This window comes from Heloderma suspectum, chromosome 11 (assembly GCF_057233095.1).
Source record: "Heloderma suspectum isolate Gila_16-S chromosome 11, 16-S_ref, whole genome shotgun sequence".
Lineage (NCBI taxonomy): Eukaryota > Metazoa > Chordata > Lepidosauria > Squamata > Helodermatidae > Heloderma > Heloderma suspectum.
The window spans coordinates 23264960-23281672 of NC_139468.1; the positions used below are offsets into that span (position 1 = coordinate 23264960).

General features: G+C 39.9%; 1 protein-coding gene across 4 annotated transcripts in view; it reads right to left on the bottom strand.

Moving 5' to 3' along the window:
• Window positions 1-213: 213 nt before the first annotated feature.
• The window catches only part of USP8 (ubiquitin specific peptidase 8), a 35454-nt gene continuing 18954 nt past the window's right edge, over window positions 214-16713 (bottom strand). For 2 of the 4 annotated variants that reach the window (XM_084817193.1, XM_084817195.1), the window contains exons 12-20: window positions 15455-15544; window positions 14356-14436; window positions 13137-13399; window positions 11002-11214; window positions 7502-7712; window positions 3480-3716; window positions 2227-2369; window positions 1330-1462; window positions 214-1098 (exon numbers count right to left, since the gene is read on the bottom strand). In XM_084817193.1, coding sequence (XP_084673319.1) covers window positions 913-1098; window positions 1330-1462; window positions 2227-2369; window positions 3480-3716; window positions 7502-7712; window positions 11002-11214; window positions 13137-13399; window positions 14356-14436; window positions 15455-15544 — 1557 coding nt within the window. In that variant the 3' untranslated portion in view covers window positions 214-912. The remainder of the gene's footprint in view (window positions 1099-1329; window positions 1463-2226; window positions 2370-3479; window positions 3717-7501; window positions 7713-11001; window positions 11215-13136; window positions 13400-14355; window positions 14437-15454; window positions 15545-16713) is intronic. The other 2 variants (XM_084817196.1, XM_084817197.1) reach the window with 1 other exon arrangement.

Here is a 16713-nt window from a genome sequence, read left to right on the forward strand (position 1 = left end):
TAGCTAGAGCCAGGAGACAGTGACCTGTTCCATCATCGAAGTTGTGCCTGGTGTAAGGGTTAGGCATGATGATAATTTACTGCTTTCCTAATGCCAGGCTCTTTGGAACTTACTCAAATAAAACAGTGTATTTGCTCTCTCTTACTCCTCCCTTCACGCCACTAAAATAATCCCAAGACCCGCATTTATCAGAGTCCAAAACAGACATAAAAATGTTTAACAGGCCATTGTATTTCCAAATAATTAATTGTTTCAGTAATATTTCTTTAAATACATGAGTACATGAAACTCTTATATTAAAAAACTAAAAAGGGAAGTCTCAGTCCTGTAGAATACACTTTAAGGTGTGCAGGTAGACAATAGCTCAACAGAAAAATACAGCTCTGCTTTTCCCTACATATAACAATGAAAGTATTTAGAAAAGCAGCCTTCTCCATTCTAGTAGTTCTCACCAAAGGAACGCATATCTTTATTATATACATAGTTTGGATGTGCAAGTCTGCAATCAATATGTACACATACATTCCTACCTGTTTACATCATTCTAATATATTCACAGTAGAATCAAGCTTAAGGTTAGTGTGAAAAGGCCATAAACGTGGGAGAGAAAATAAAGATAGGCTTTGAGTTTTAGGACATCTTAAACCCATATGTTAATGGCTTTAAAATGACTAAGCTAAACTTATAATTTTGGAGCATCACTAAAAATAAGTTGTTTTTGAACAAACAGTTCAGTATTAAGCAGCAGAGTTAACCATTTGGTTTTCAGATTTAAGCAATAGCACTAATAGACATTGTAGATGAGAAACTGCTGCAGCCATCTCCTTACTCAGCAAATGACCTTATATTCATCACAGCTCAGCTTATTATGGTGCATTTAGAAAAAGAAGCCAATATTTTTCAAACATTTCTTTATGTGGCTGTATCAGGAGCTCGGTGTTCAAATGAAGTGTAAAAGAGGATATAAGCAGCTGAGGATTTCACAGAGGATGCGGAGATGTCGGAGACTTCGTGATCGTCAAACTTATACCACCGCTGTTTTGCAGCATTTTTGCAATAGGCTGTGTAGTGTCCTCCATCCAGCCCTCCGTAATGATTCTACAGAGAACAGGAATAGGATTAGGAAACCACAATACATTCTTCTTTGGCCTAATCCTTTCTAGCATTCAAAGCAATGATCAACTGCTCCAAGTTCCAAAAGGGAAAAAAAAATCTGGGAGTGGGAGTTGTTGATTACAAAGACTCCTTTGCTAATGCTTCCCTAGCTTGGATACATTATTTATGGATTAACTGGCAGACAGATGTTCAAAGCTAGATACAGTTACTTACAGATACTGCAAACAGATTGTATCTCTTCGAGCTACTCTTTGGACCGATAACATATTGTGCCAAGTCAAGGCTTTCCAGAGGGAAATCAACTGACGACTGAAGCTTTTGCTTCCACCGTCCATCGTAGGAAAATCTAGGCATGCGTGAAAGGCAATAAAAGTTAGGTATTTCTGGGTGTACCAAAAATGCTACAGCAATACTAAATACTAATCTCAGAAAAGTTATAGAGGCTACAAGGCTACTTGAAAATGGAACTATTCTGCAAAACAGGATTCTGACGAAACAGGACCGCAAGACTGTTGCTCAATGCAGTACTTATGCCATCGGCACCGTTACTACTGCGTTCTCAAACTGTGGCCTCACTGTGCACTTAGTTACTTGCATGAACAGATAGCAACAAGGCCTGCGCTGAACATGCCACATCCAGAAAATCCTTCATTTCCAAGAGGCTCCCTGGGCTAAATGATAATCAATTAATCTTCCTGTTCATACTAGCAATTACCTCAAGAGAAAGTCACAAATTGTTTATGATCCCATCAACAGCAAGCCTAAAATTATCTTCATTGTCCAAAATACATACAGCTATGTAACTCTCTATACTACTAACATGTAGATTTTTAGGACTGGAACTAAAGACTACATTTTTTAACATAAAGTTGGGGAAGGGGGAAGTTCAATGAACTACAATGAAATGTAGTCCATTGCTAGAACACATGCTTTGGATGAAAGCAGTCCCAAGGTTCAGTCCCAGGCATCTCTGGTAGGCTTGTGGAAAACTCTTGTTGGGAACGTTGGAGAGCTGCTGCCAGCAGCTTCTTGATTTCTTTTAACACTTGGTGCTTTCAAGAAGGTTAAATTATCTGTACTGCTAAGAACAGTATAACTCCTGGGCCTTACCTTTTCAAATGCACTAAAAGAACAGGGGGCAACTTCCAGATTTCTATTTTTTTCAAAGAATCTCTTCGTGTTTTGCAATGACTACAATAAAATCTATTGTTATCTGTCAGTTTTTCTTCTTTGGAGAATAATCTAAGGCATTCCTAGAGAAAAACAAAAATACCACAAACTGAATGCAAAGATCCAGAGCAGGGATGAGCTTTAGTAGAACCCAAATACTTTTGTTGACATTTTCAGAAAAGAAATCTGTCTCTTACTAGCTGATGTAGGAATCAACTTCCAGGAGCAAGGAGAATCTCTTTTTAAAAATAAAAATAAAAGGTTAGCTTCTAGTTCTCATGACTTCAAAGGTAACTCTGAAAATACAACAGCAAACTAATGCTTCAGGACTAGAAAGAAGTCAGCACCGTATGATGTGATTCCACAAAACTATGAAATCTGCCATTAGCTACAGAATACAGCATCTAGTGAATTTTGGCTCTCTTTTTCCCCATTTTAAAGAGGCAAGTTTCTAGCCCTTAATACTGTGAAGATAAATTTCACAGTATATGGGCAATGACAGGTGCAATTCCAGAAGCCAGAATGGGAATGGAGCAGGATTTTGAGTCAGTAGGGGCAAAATGAGTAGAAATTATGCGAAATAAGCACATTCGCATGATTGATGCAGGTTGCTCAATTCAGTTTCCTTCATTAAGAATTCTGATTTTTAAAAGTAGCACAGAATAAACACACATAGCCATGCAAGTAGTAGCCTTAATCGTGTCTTACTTCCCATTGGATTGTGGGTGGAGGTGTGGGATTTATTTTTAAACTTTTAAGGAAAGCCATACACACAGTAAAATAAGGAATATAAAACAAGCACAGCTCCTATTTGCACTAAGAGCCTGTTCAGACTTGGTAGTGGAGTGGGGAGGAGAAGATCAGGAGTGCTCCTGACAATGTGGGAAAAGCAGAATGACCACTTGAAGGGAAGAGTATAAGCTTCCAGGGTGAGGGGAGAACCCATGTGTACACAACTGTAGGATCTCTTGATTTGGCCATTACGTCTCCGCATCTTTGGGAGAAGGGAGTGCACCAATACGAAGCCTGTTCCCAATCTCTCTTCAGAGATAGTTCTGGGGCAAGAATAGCATCTGAACAATAATTCCTTTAATGACAGAGCAGTTGGTGACCAAACATTGTTTTGAAAGCAAGAAAACTTAGGAAAATTAAGAAATGGCAACTACCAACCTAAAACCATTCATGCGACTAACCTGTAGTGTGCATTTACTAGTGGACGCAAGTGGCAAGGACAAGTACATAAAAGCCTCAAAGGTCCGAGACTTTTTGTGACACGTAAGACACTGCACTGTGGATTTGAACTGGCCTTGGAAGAGTGCAACAATAATAGACTCGTTGAGTTGCTTGTGCTTGTGCCAGGCAAGATCCGCTGCTTTAAAGTCATCCAGATGATCATTATTTTCTTCTTTATAACGTTTTCTGTTGTCAGCCTGAAAAGATGGGAAATTAAGATGCTTTAAGACATACCTGAAGCACATGAAAAAATGTTTTACGTAACACATCATCACCATGTGCAGTTATGGAAAGACAGAAGGGAAGTGATAATGCTACACATGCACACATCACTAAAGACGCATGAAACGGATTCTTCAAGCAACTCAGCTATTTGGTTACATCCTTTTGCTTCTAGACAGTGACTTGAAATCTCTCAAAGAAATTTCTGGCTGTGCCACAATTATTGTGCAGGTCTAGGGAAGGAGGATTCATCACAGTGCACAAATTTAACTCAGGGTGTTTTTTTTTTTTTAATGGGGATATTTGTGCAATTTCACTAAAGCACAGTAACTACTGCACTTATGCATAGTAGTTATTGTGCTTTAGCGAATTTGTGCAAATTTGCCCAAAAGTCAATTAAAAAGTTAAATTTGTGCAAATCTCCTCGAAGGTGGGGGGGGAAAAATCTACAAAATAACCTCTACTCCACTAATGAGCACATTAGAGTAGGCTGCTAAGGTTGTGCTGCAAAGGCCCATGGGATAATGCTGGAAGCAGTTGGGAAGACTAAGGGGGAAACAAGCCATGGCATGCCACAGAGCGCCTGATCATCTGTTGGGAGTAATGTGGGTTAGTGAGCAAATAACCAACCCACTGCGGCTTATTTTCAGGGTGGCTTAATGCGACATGTGAACTGGCTCAGGGTTTGAGGCAGCGAACTCAGTCGAGATTTTGAGTTTCTTGGCATCATTCATCATTGTCAGCAGCAGCATCAGTAGAACTTAGGATTTATGGAATGCTTTTGAGTGGTCAAATGCATTACCAATTGAGTCTAAGAAAACTGAAGGTGGAATATTCATCTGGCAATACTCTCTCATGTCTCTGCTAGTCTACCTGCTCATGAAGGTCCAACTCAAACGTCTGAGAAATGCTTACACATACGGCAGAATGTAGTAGACTGGATTATCCCACTCAACTGCTGGTGGGAGATCATATTATAGAATGCTCCCCCATGTTTAACTTTCAAATAGAAAATCAACACAGAAGACAAAGAGCTGGGCAAGAACCTCTCTTTGACATGCTAGCTTTCTATTTGCAGAGATCTTTGTTTTACATGTGGGAGCATTCAAAATTGGTATTCTCCATCTGCAGTTTGAAGTAGTAGTCCATTCGAAAACCTAGGCTACTTGCATAGCCTAGTTTAGATATGGCAGTTGCAATGGATCTGAGAGAGAAAAGGGACACTCAAATGAGATTATAATTATGTCATGTTTGCCAAGTTCTGTTCTTTAGGCACAGAACACTGAATTGTTACACACTGGCATTCATTTGAGAATGAAATGAAGAACTACTTTTTCTATCATACTCATGACATAGCCAAACAGATATCGATATGCATCAGACACAAGATGAGTAATAATAAAGCATTAGTTTACTTACTCTCTAAGAGGACATCATAGTATTTGTAAAAATAAGAGGGAAAAAAGACTGAAAAAGCAGATTTAAATGTTGTACAAGTTAATTTACGCAGTGAACTCAATAAAGAAAAGCAATCCTTCAAGTTCAAAAAGAAAATAACATAGATCTTCCTGATGAATTGTCCCCAATGCCTTGATAATTACGAACTGGGTATTTAAATGTACAAGGTCCAAAGATGACCCTAAATGACTGCAGCACAGTAAGGCTGCAATCCTATATTCCCTGGACCTGAGGGTGGAGAGGTATCCCAGGGGCCACAGGATGTTTCAGTCTGCCCCTGGAGGGGGAGATCAGGACCTCGGAAACCCCTCCTAACTGCCGCAGAAACCTCTGTGGCTTTTGCCTTATGGACTGAGAGGCAAAAAAGGAACATGCAGCGGTGTGTTGGGGGAAAATTTGGACCCACAGGTTCCAAAGTCTTCCTATTCCCCCAAACCAGCAGCAAAGGTATGCTGGTCCTGGAACTGGTGTAGATAAACTTGGAAGAAATGGCAAAGGCCCCAAGGGTGTGTGCATGGACCAGACAAAATGCTGCTCCTCCTTTCTGTCCTGCCAGCATGAGCACAGCAGGGCATTGGATATGATGGATCGTCTGCCTTCTGTTCTTCCCCTGTCCCCCATGGCAGGAATGCTTTGCCCATACACTTATGCTGCTAGGCAGCTTTGTGCACAGTTCTTGGATATTCCTGCAGCTGCTTTCCCCTAAAGCAATCAATATCAGAGATGCCTGGAGTTGCATACTGCTGCCTCTGCATTAAGCATCCCCCAGTCTCTCCATGCGCATTTTGTCAGTAAAAAACCTAATGATAAACTTGGGAAGAAAGGTCAATATCCTGTTGTAATTAAGGGTCCCAGGGCCAGCATAGGTTTGGGAAAGCAGAAAGGCAATATTTCCTGTAGCCACCCTCTAACACCTTCTCAGCTCAAGAGTTCCTGTAAATTGGCCTCATCAACATATAAAACTGTACAGTTTTAAAAAATGTGCCCCTTAACTTGTATTGCCTTCATTTTAGCCACAACTCCTATTCTTTATAAATGTTAGTAAGGTTTTAAGAATCTTCTATCATGCATAATCTGGTGAATTTTGTGACAGGTTTCAACTTTTTTTTGGAAGTTGCTTAATGAATATATAAATTGTTCTGCTGGTTCAGATCAAAAGGTCCAGCTAATCCAGCATGCCATATCCAACTGCAGCCAGCCAGATATCCTTGAGAAGTTCATAAACAAGGCATTCTCCGCTATTTATCCACAGCCTCTGGTTATAAAGAGCTATATGGAGATTTTATTTCTAGCCAACATGACTAACAATTCTTGAGATGCCTAATCTTCAGGAAAAACCAATGAGTCTTGTGGCACCTTTAAGACTAACGAAAGTATTATGTCATAAACTTTCATGGATTACAGCTCACTTCAGATTCTTCAAGGATTTGTCTAATCCTTTCAAAAGCCATCACTCCTAACAGCAAACTTAGCTAGTGAGTGCTGACAGGATCATAGCCAAATGAAGGCCACTGAAAAAGGGAGATATCAGGATGCTTGGTGAACCCCAAGGTTTATAGAAGTACACAAAAAATATTTAGGGGGAAAACCCTTAAAGGGTCGTCCCCCAACACACACCTCTAAAACAGCCCAATGAGGCCTGGGCATTGCCAAATGTCTAGGTGGGATGGAATAGAGTACCCTTGAAGAAGGTTAGTCTGGCTAGTAGGCATACTGAATAGGAACACTCTACACTGCAATTATGCTAATTGACATCACAAATCTCATGGCAAAGAATCCTAATTACTTGTGCAATGTGTGAAGAGGTACTTCCTTTTATTTGTCTTAAACTGACTGCCAAAGCAATAAGAAATGCCTGCTTTACACTTTCAAACAGGTTTATTTTCTGCACTGCTCCCTATCAACAGCTGTCTGTTGCACCTCAACATGTAGACATTCATTTATTCATTACATTTCTATACCGCCCACTAGCCAAAGCTCTTTGGATGGTTTACAAAGATTAAAACCCTAAAACACAATATAATAACATAATATAAAACCAGTAACATACAAAACTATAACCATTTAAAACAATAAACTATGGCAACAGCAAATAATAGATCTCAGGACCTGTTAAAACCTTCTCATATGCTGTCAATTACCTGGGAGTAAAGAAAGTCTTAACCATGAAAACCCTTCTCACAGCCAAAAGTATAAATTATGCAAATACAGGATCTTTTTCATGTGTGAAATTTTACACCCCTACTTTGTAATGCTACACTTTCAAACGAAAAGAGTAATTTGCAACAAAAATGAAACTTACTTTATTTAAGTCTTCATGAAGACCATCCATTAAAAACAGAAGCAATTCTTGAGAGTCTTGCTGACTGTACCCTGCAAATTGGTCATTGATTTTTCCAATGGTAATTTTGAAATCTTTTGGACTGATATATCGGTATTGTCCAGTCCACAGAGCTTTCATGATTATGCCAAATTCCTCAGCCACTTCACCTTTGTGCCCCAATAAATTTGACCTGCAATTAACACAAGACTTTAATGGATGATGGTTAATAAACAAAACAAAGAAACACCAAATAATCTGAAACCAAAGGTCTTAAACAAGACTGCTGTCACTTGTATGCTCATCGTTAAAACATCTACACATGGGTGGAATTTTACACAGCAATATATGCTGATTATATGAATATATTTTGTCTACATTGGAAAATACTGATTTATGTCTCCTGCAGACGGATGCTAGATCTGGAGGAAAATTACCTTCAACTACTTCATGATGGGACTTCGCCTACTGCTGAATCAACATGCTCTCCAACCCCTAAGCGACACTACACTTCCCAATTTGTCTTCCATTGACTTTATACAGAATGCACTCTTTATATTTGCTAATGTAAGGATTGCCATGTTTTCTTCACCTTCTCTGTGGCTCAAAAACAACCTCTATGTTCCAATTACTACTAGAAACAGAACTGAGTAACATTTTTTTTACATTTTCAAAGGGAAAGCAGCCATGGTTTTCTGTCTCCGTAGCCTTTTATGCAACCTGGGTACCAGCCTAACCTAATTAAGTGCACAATCCTATGCACGTTTAGACAGAAAGAAGTCCTAAGAATCCCAGCATTCCCTAGCTAGTCATGCATAGGGTTGCCCCCTAAGTCTGTGTTTCACCTCCCCCATTCTATCTTGACTATTACAAACTACAGATTTGGGCTTTTCACTATTTCCAGCATCATCCTATTCCCCACCTTCCACTTTTTTGCAGCTTTGTTGTTGACTATCCAGCCTGATGAAGTTTTTCTCGACTTACAACAGTGTTATTTAACAAGGGGATTCCCTAATTTAAATATGTTTACATTTTGGTGGTTTGCATTTCTGGAATTTTATGTTGATTTCTTTGGATTAATATTGTGTGTGTGTGAGGGGGGACATATTGCGTTTTGTGACATATTGTCATGGTCATTGGCTACAAACAATAAATTTGACTGTTACTTTTGTGAACATATGTGAGTTACAGACCTGTCTAAATGGCTAGGCACAGTCCTTAGAGTCTTGAATGGATTGGAGCAGAGATAACATGGTGCAGCAACCCCATATTAGCTCATGCAAGGAGTAAGTACTTTCTGTATTATCAAGACTCTCAGAGCCTCAGCCAGCATATTTTCATCCCCTGTAGTACTTCTAAAATTATTCTTATGGAAACATGAAAATGCTTCTCCACTCATATCACATGCACCAAACACTCACACATAGAAAAATGTTACATCAGAGCTGGCCCTTATAGGCCCTTAGGTGGTCTAATACAACCGCATAGTCAACTGACCAACCCCTTGACAAGTCTTCATTCTGTTTAAAATGTTATGTTGATAGACCAGATTTCCCACATAGCTTATGAACCCCTAAACCAAGAAGGTAAATCAAAGGAATATAGATGTACGTTTTGATTTTCCATAAGTACCACTAACGACAACCCAAATTTAAGACCTAAAATCTGTTCTTAACCCACTAAACAACGCATGCTGTTCAACCATATGAGGGATATGTTCTGTTAACTCTCACTTCTGTAGAAATCACATCAAAGTTGTGTCCCACAGAAAGAGGAGGAAACCCTTCAGTTGCAGGGCTTTCTGCAGCCACCAAGAGCTTGAAAATTATAACACTTCAAAATAACTGCTAGAACGAAATTAACGATTGTAACATAGATAGAACAACCTATAGGGAACCAAGCAGAATCCCTAACTAATGTTGAGGGTGTTCCTGTGCAAACAGGAAAATACCGCAATACTATGCCCTCTAACAAGAAAAGCTCCCCATTATTTATGTGCCTGACACAGGAAGGGACTCCCTGCTCCACACCTTGCTAACCAGAACACCACTTCATGATAAGTCCGACTTTCCGTTCTTGGTCAGTGAGGGAGTGGAGCAGGGAGGAGAGGGCTATACCAGAGCTGTATCCGAAGGAGGGTGGGTCATGATTATAAGACTGCTGTAGGACTCAACATGGAGCCAGTGTAGTGTAGTGGCTAGAGTGCTAGACTGAGAGTTGGGAGATCTGGGTTCTAGTCCCCACTTGGCCATGGAAGCTCACTGGGTGACTTTGGGCCAGTCACAGACTCTCAGCCCAACTACCTCACAGGGTGGTTGTTGTGAGGATAAAATGGAGGATTATGTACGCTGCCTTGAGTTCCTTGGAGGAAAAAGGCAGGATATTAATGCAATAAATAAATAAACAAACATCCAAAGGATGCCTCAGCTTAAGCAAACTTGTCAATTTTATAGTGGTGCATGAATGTGGAAGGCAAAGACCAGGTAGCTGCCTTACAAATGCCTGACTGTGATGAAACCATTTCCTGGTGGCAATGAAATGTGGAATTCACCTTTGGCACAAATCCCAAGTCAGGTCTAAGGCTAAAGGTGCAACCCTGGGAAAAAACCTGAGACAATCTGAGCTGCTCCTCATCAACTGCCATAGTTTCAGCTGGAACTGGGGGCAGAACCTTTAATTTTAAAGTCTTTACAGCTTTTATTTTCCAGGATAACTGGAAAAAACCCTGTGCTGGGAGGGAAAGTCAGCCAAGTCAGGGGGGTCCCATTTGGAGAATTCCCCTTTGCCTTACTCCAAGCCTACTTTACACCATTGCTCAATATCAGAGATAGACCCCAAAGGATCCCCCCTGCCAGAATGAGACAAGCTTTCACGATGTTGTCTACTGCCCCATTGCCCCTGGGCTTTTCTAGTAGTGAACTAGTGGTAGAGAGCTGGGGCAGAGGAGGAGGCTCTGTCTTATGCATTGAAAAGTGCTGCGACAACCGCCTATGATGGTGCTTGCTCTTTTATACAACCTTCCCCCTCTTTTTGTAGTCAGGGGTGAAGTAGAAGCAGTGGGGGAGGTGGAGGAGGAGGAAGAATCACTGGATGATGAAGTGCTGTGTTTATCCAATTTTTGCGGCCAAGTGAGTACTTTGCCAACTATTTGGTTAGTGCCGCAGCTTTTTCACAGACCTGTAGGACTTTCATCTATCTAAACATGCACAGAATTGCATCTTTAGAGATAAAAGCAGAATGGCATGATATAAATATCTAAAATAAATAAACTTTGCTGAAGCTACATAGGTCTGTGTCTGGTCAGTGCCTAAAGCCTAAAGTTCCATGGTGAAAGAAAGATGGGGATACAGGTGTTCTAAATAAAATAAAAACATTACAATTTCACTAAAGAGAGAGCTATTTAGAAGTGCTATTATAACACGTCTTGCACTATGGTGTGGGTTAATGGAAGCAGTCTGATAAAGAAATTAAAACCCCATTACCTGTTGATATCATCTTGATAGCCGTTTCTGTTGAAATAATCAGCCAGATGTGGTGCATTACACAGGCATTGTAATACAGAATTCATATAACAAGTGTTTCCTAAATTACGAAGACCTGTGAGAGCTGGTCCAACTCCCCCAAATACAGGGTTGAGATTACGAATCTGGGATGCAGAAAGTCTTGAGATCTCAGTTTTAGGATAGCTTACTGGTCTGTAAGAAAATCATAATATTATAAGAGTGAAATCTTGTTCCATTCTTATTATTTTAAAAGCCTAGAATGTTCTGTCTCCATGTTTGGTTTTCTAGGATGTTCTGTTCTCCAGCATGTCTCCCAGGAATCATTGGAGAAAAAGAAGTGAGCTGAGAGAAATCAGTAGGTACAGTAGGATAACTGTGCTCTATAGAATTCTAAATACAGCCTTTTTATTTTAATGAAGTGATACTAGCTGGTTTAAAAATGTAAGCTCATACCTTATTTCATAAGCCCTCTGAAATTCTAATTTGAAGGATAGGGGGTTTATTTAATTATTTAATTACTTAATATTCCGCCTTTTTGCCAAAAATGGTGCTCAAGGAGGCTAACAATAATAAAATACCGGTTAAAAACAAAATCTTAATTAAAACAGAACATTAAAAAATCCATCAGATCACAAATTAATATGGATGTGATCCAGCCAAAGTTAGTGTTCACTTTGCCTACTTTACTCTCCTACCAGTTAAAAAAGTTAAAAGTGCATCAGTTTGGCTGGATCATGCCCACAGATAGAAAGGATGCTCAGATACTTCGTGGCACCTTACCCTCTTCCACGTAATAAAGCACTGGCAAGTTATACATTTTAAAACTGGAAGGTTATATTAATGCCTAGATCATAGGTCTTAAAATTATGAAAATGAAACACTGTTTGGATAGTGTGCATACACACACGTGTCCACACACACACATACAAAACCTAAAAGGGTAGTATCCAATTTGTTCTCTCACATTTTCATAGGAAAAGCATGCATCAGTAGTGACTACATAGCAGAACATAATACAGAAAACGGTATACAATCAATTAGTAAAAAATTAATAGAAGATATTGGTGGACAAAAGCTTTTTAAGAATTCTGCGCCAAGGTCTTATTCTGTTTAGAATATCATATTAGTGGCTGGGTGACCAGCCAGATGGGCGATTAATAAATTTGATAGATAGATAGAGGCACATAGTTCCTATATATCCCAAGAAGCCTGAAAGCAAACACATCACACATCTATATTACTTTAGATTAGTGCTGTGCTGAAAATTTCTTTCACATATTTTTTACCATTCTTATTCAATTTGATAGAAAATAAATTGCTTTTGAAAAGAAATTCAATGCTGAAGAAATTTCAGAGAAATTCTCATGGGCTGGGGTTGGGTTTCTTAGGCTTACCTTACTTAGGAGGTGGCCGAGGAGTGCGCACAAGTGTCTGGTTTTTCATTGTACAATAATCTCTCTGGCTGCCTGTAGTCTCCTCAGCTTCCTACACTTCAATTAAAGCCCAGTCTAAGGCACCATGGAGTAATTCCTCCCATGGGGCTTTTTCAGATCAAGACATGCAGGCAGCCTGGGAGGCTCGCTGTGTTTATGTAAACTCAAAAACACCACAAAAGTATATTATAAAACATCCTGAATGAGGCAGAACAATGGAAGCCTCTTTCACTGGGGGAGAAAACTTTCAGGAACAGATTTTGGCAGAGCACTAGCTTCACCTCATCCCTGGAGCTGGACACAACACTGCCCCCACCTGCATGGCGGTGGATGCAAACCGGGGGCCAACCTGTCAAGACAGCTGATGCTGTTTGCAGCACAACCCCCCTCCCCCAAATCCTTAGGAAAAAAGAAAGGAGCTGTGCTATAAGCCCTGCCAATGGGGAGCCCTACCTGGGAGAAACTGGTGAGAATTTCTCCTCCCCCTGGAGAAATTCGGTGAAATTGTCTCCCAAATTTCTCTGCCCACAAGTAAGGTGGAGAATGTCAAGGGGCAATTTGCACACAGCTCTGCTTCAGATATTGCTCTAATTCCACAAGAATTTTCAACTGCTAGCCTAGAGAACTGTGTCCTATAAAACAATTTGGGAGTTTGTAGGTGATGTACTGTAGGAAACGTACTTATTCTCACGATTAATGGTAGGAGTGATGGTGATTTTCTTTTTCTCTTCTTCTTGAATGGCCTGTGTTATGTCTGGCGAGGAGTAAGAGCGTTTCAGCTTGGAGGCTTCCCTGTCCCGCTGATCAACAGCCTGAGGCTTTGATTTGTGAGTCGGTGGGGTAGAAGGTGGAGTGGCTGACTGAGTCATTTCTGGTGGATACATGTGAACTGCATTGGTCGGCGAGTGGTAGTAACGAAAAGTCCCAGTGACTGGATCAAGAAACTTCAAGTGACATGTGTACAAGAAAACAAAAGGGGAAGAGTTAAGTCAGGTTTTGAAAGAACTCTCATTTGGATTACTGCAATGCATTATATGTGTTGTTGCCTTTGAAAATGGTCTGAAAATGTCAACTGGCCCCAAACAGGCCAGCAAGTTTGTTAACAGGGACTGGCCAGTATGATCATATTATGCCAGTGAGTTTATATCTGCAACAGCTTCCAGTTTATTTTCCGGGCCTAATTCAAAGTGCCGGTATTAACCTTTAAAGCCTTAAATTCCTTGGGGCCTGGTACTGGAAGGATTAACTCCACCCACATATACCTGCCTGGACTGTCAGATCATCTTCAGAGGCCCTTCTCCAGGTACCCCTGCCAAAGAAGGTGGCTAACTAAGGAGGCGGTATTTTCAGCTATGGTGCCTTGGTTGCAGAATGCCTGCCCCAAAGAAGCTTGCCTGGAGCCTATGTTGTGGTCTTTGGGGCACCACGTGAAGACTTTGTTATTTTCCTAGGCTTTTCAGTTTTAAAACCATGTGTTAGTACTTCTTAGACCTTAGGCGCTACTGTTTTCTCTGTTGCTCATTTTATCCCTACACTGTTTTAACGTTTTTTTATTTCATGTTCATGTTGTAACTTCATCTTACACTCTAATTTTTTTTTCTGTATACTGCCCAAAGAATGTATTGTTAATGGGTGGAAAATGCTGTTGTTATGAACAACAAAAACAACAAGAAATTGTTCAAGTTGCTATTAACAATGGCTTGCAAAGTGACATCTGTTAACGGTTATTATTAGCACGCATCTCTCTTCTCAGTCTTAAAGATTTAACTTTTGGGTCCAATTATATGCACTGCTATAATTCCCCAACACTTATTTTAGTATTAATAAAGGAAGATAACATAGGCACAGCAAGTGTGTTCATAAGCACACAAAAAATCAGAACATGAGAAGTTACACTTACCTTGACCCAACCAGGAGGCAATCCTGGAATAATTCTCCCCATCTCCTCACTGCGTGCTCTTGTTAATGGCTCCCGCTGGGACTAAAAACAACAACACGGAGATCAAGAAAAAGACCCACAAAGATACAATATATCATGCCTACTCTGGCTATCCTTAGGATGTCACAGGTTTTCTGCACACATAAGATTATACATTTAAAAAGTACCAGGAGTTCAAGTCATCCAGTTGTAAACAATGTTTTGGACTAGTACAAAACTCCATTTGGGAAGCTTTTCTTTATCTGGGAATGGGCAGCAGTGGGAGAAGATATCTGGAAGGTGAGGTTAGGGTGATTAGTCTACCTCAGTTGTGGGAATGGAGAGAACTGAGAAGCTGGGTTTGCCAATTGAAGTGATGTAGCTTGATCTGGAGACAAATTCCCAAAGGTCTTATCGCCATTAATTTCAACACTCAACTTGCGAACTTATATAAGAATGCAGCAGGTTACCCCTGAGCAGCAGAAAGCAGTGAGACTATGCCATTTTTCTGCCAACTAGTCTTCGTTAGCTTGAAGTGAGCTTTATGTCTGGATGTTCAGAATAGCAGAAAGCACCCTGCATGCTGGGGTTACTGGGAATCTGAATCTATAGCTCTTTAGAACAAAAAAGTAGGAAGATGTTAATATCCCCCATCAAGGGGGGGGGGGCACTTGCACATGAGGTGTTATTGCTTTAATACATATTTGATTTCAAGCAGGTTGGGCAGTGAGATAATTCCTTACAATTAATTAATGGTTTAAAAACAGTCCCACTGAAATCAATGTATTTAATACACTGGCTTCATTTTTGCAAGTCTTTTACCTTACAAAGGATTTCTAATTCTTCACCTCACAGATAAAATACAATTTCATCAAACACAGACAACTATGGCACTAGCATGAAATGACATTGACACTTTCATTGAATTTGCTGACAAACACCAGTATTTTATGAAGTGTAACACAAATGGTTACACGTTCCTTGAATGTAGTTAAATGACAACAAATATAAAATGAGGTGATGTTATGACATCTGCCCTGGCTTTCAGCAGCTATGCACAAACACTGCACAGTGCATTTACTTTATTTTTTTCAGACTGTTGTTCAGTATCCTCTCTAATGGCTCCTGGCTTTTGAGATTCTATTTCTTGTTGTCCTTTAACCCCAGTCTGCTGTAAAAGATTTTGAAAGAGAAACTTTCAATTTTCATATATTAATTTAGCAAACTCAACCATTTCATGTTACCATAAAATGATTAAAAACATACAACGGGATCATATAAAATAGCATTTTCATCTGTTTCATTTTCCAATGCAAGGAGAAATTGCCCCAGTGCTTCCAGCAAATTGTAGCCCTTAAAACACTCCAAAAATGAACATGCATAATTCCTAGTAAGTTATGCATATTTCAGCCAGAGGAGGAGAAATCTAGAGATGAGTCTTTAAAATGCACACTGTGTCTGAAGAGAACCCTGGGCATGCCAATATTTTGCCAGGCTTTGATCTTCCTACCTGCAACCTCTGTTAGCTCCTCACTGAATTTCTTTGGAGAAGGCAGCAAGTCATGCTTGCTGATAATCAATAGTGATCTATAAAAATTAGTAATAAGCTATCTGTGTATGCATGTGGAGGGAGGGAGGAAGAATTCTTGTGAATCATAAAATTCCGTAACACATGCACCTGTATTTTCAATTTAAAATTCCGAGATTATTAAAACAAACACCAAGTGTGTGCATGCACGCACACACCACCTAAAAATATCCTCTTCCTAATCTTAGGTCTAACTAGGCTGGTTAGGGCTGCGATGTGGGAGGGAATCATCAAAATGTCAAAGGAGCTGGGGACCAAACCTGCCTGCAATCCATGCCATCTGTCCTGAAAGCCTTGCTCTTTAATCTAATCCCAAGAATGTGAGGGAAAACCTACGGTAATTTACTCGGTCTTCTGGGTGGTGGTGAAGGAGAACCCTCTGCCCATGCTCAAAGACAGTATTCCAATATTAGTAACCTAGACTGCTTGTAATTGTGGTTTATTTTGTTACATCTTCATTTGTTTTAAAATGTCATTTTTATACTTTAAAACAAACAACTGCCCTTGATGAAGGTCTGTATTTTGTTATGTTCAGCACAGAGACATATAGGCAGGCAGACTAGCAAAAATGTTTGTGGTCTGGTAACTCTTGTAGACTCTTTTGAAAGGCTGTTCTACTAAATGTCAACTCCAGAGTTTCCCAAAGCATATATGTGTAGAAAAGATGTTTGTGTAGACATGAGGAAAGTTTACATCTCTGTGAAGGGAAAAAGCGGTTGCTGAAATGGGAGCTGACTTTGTATGCAATATGT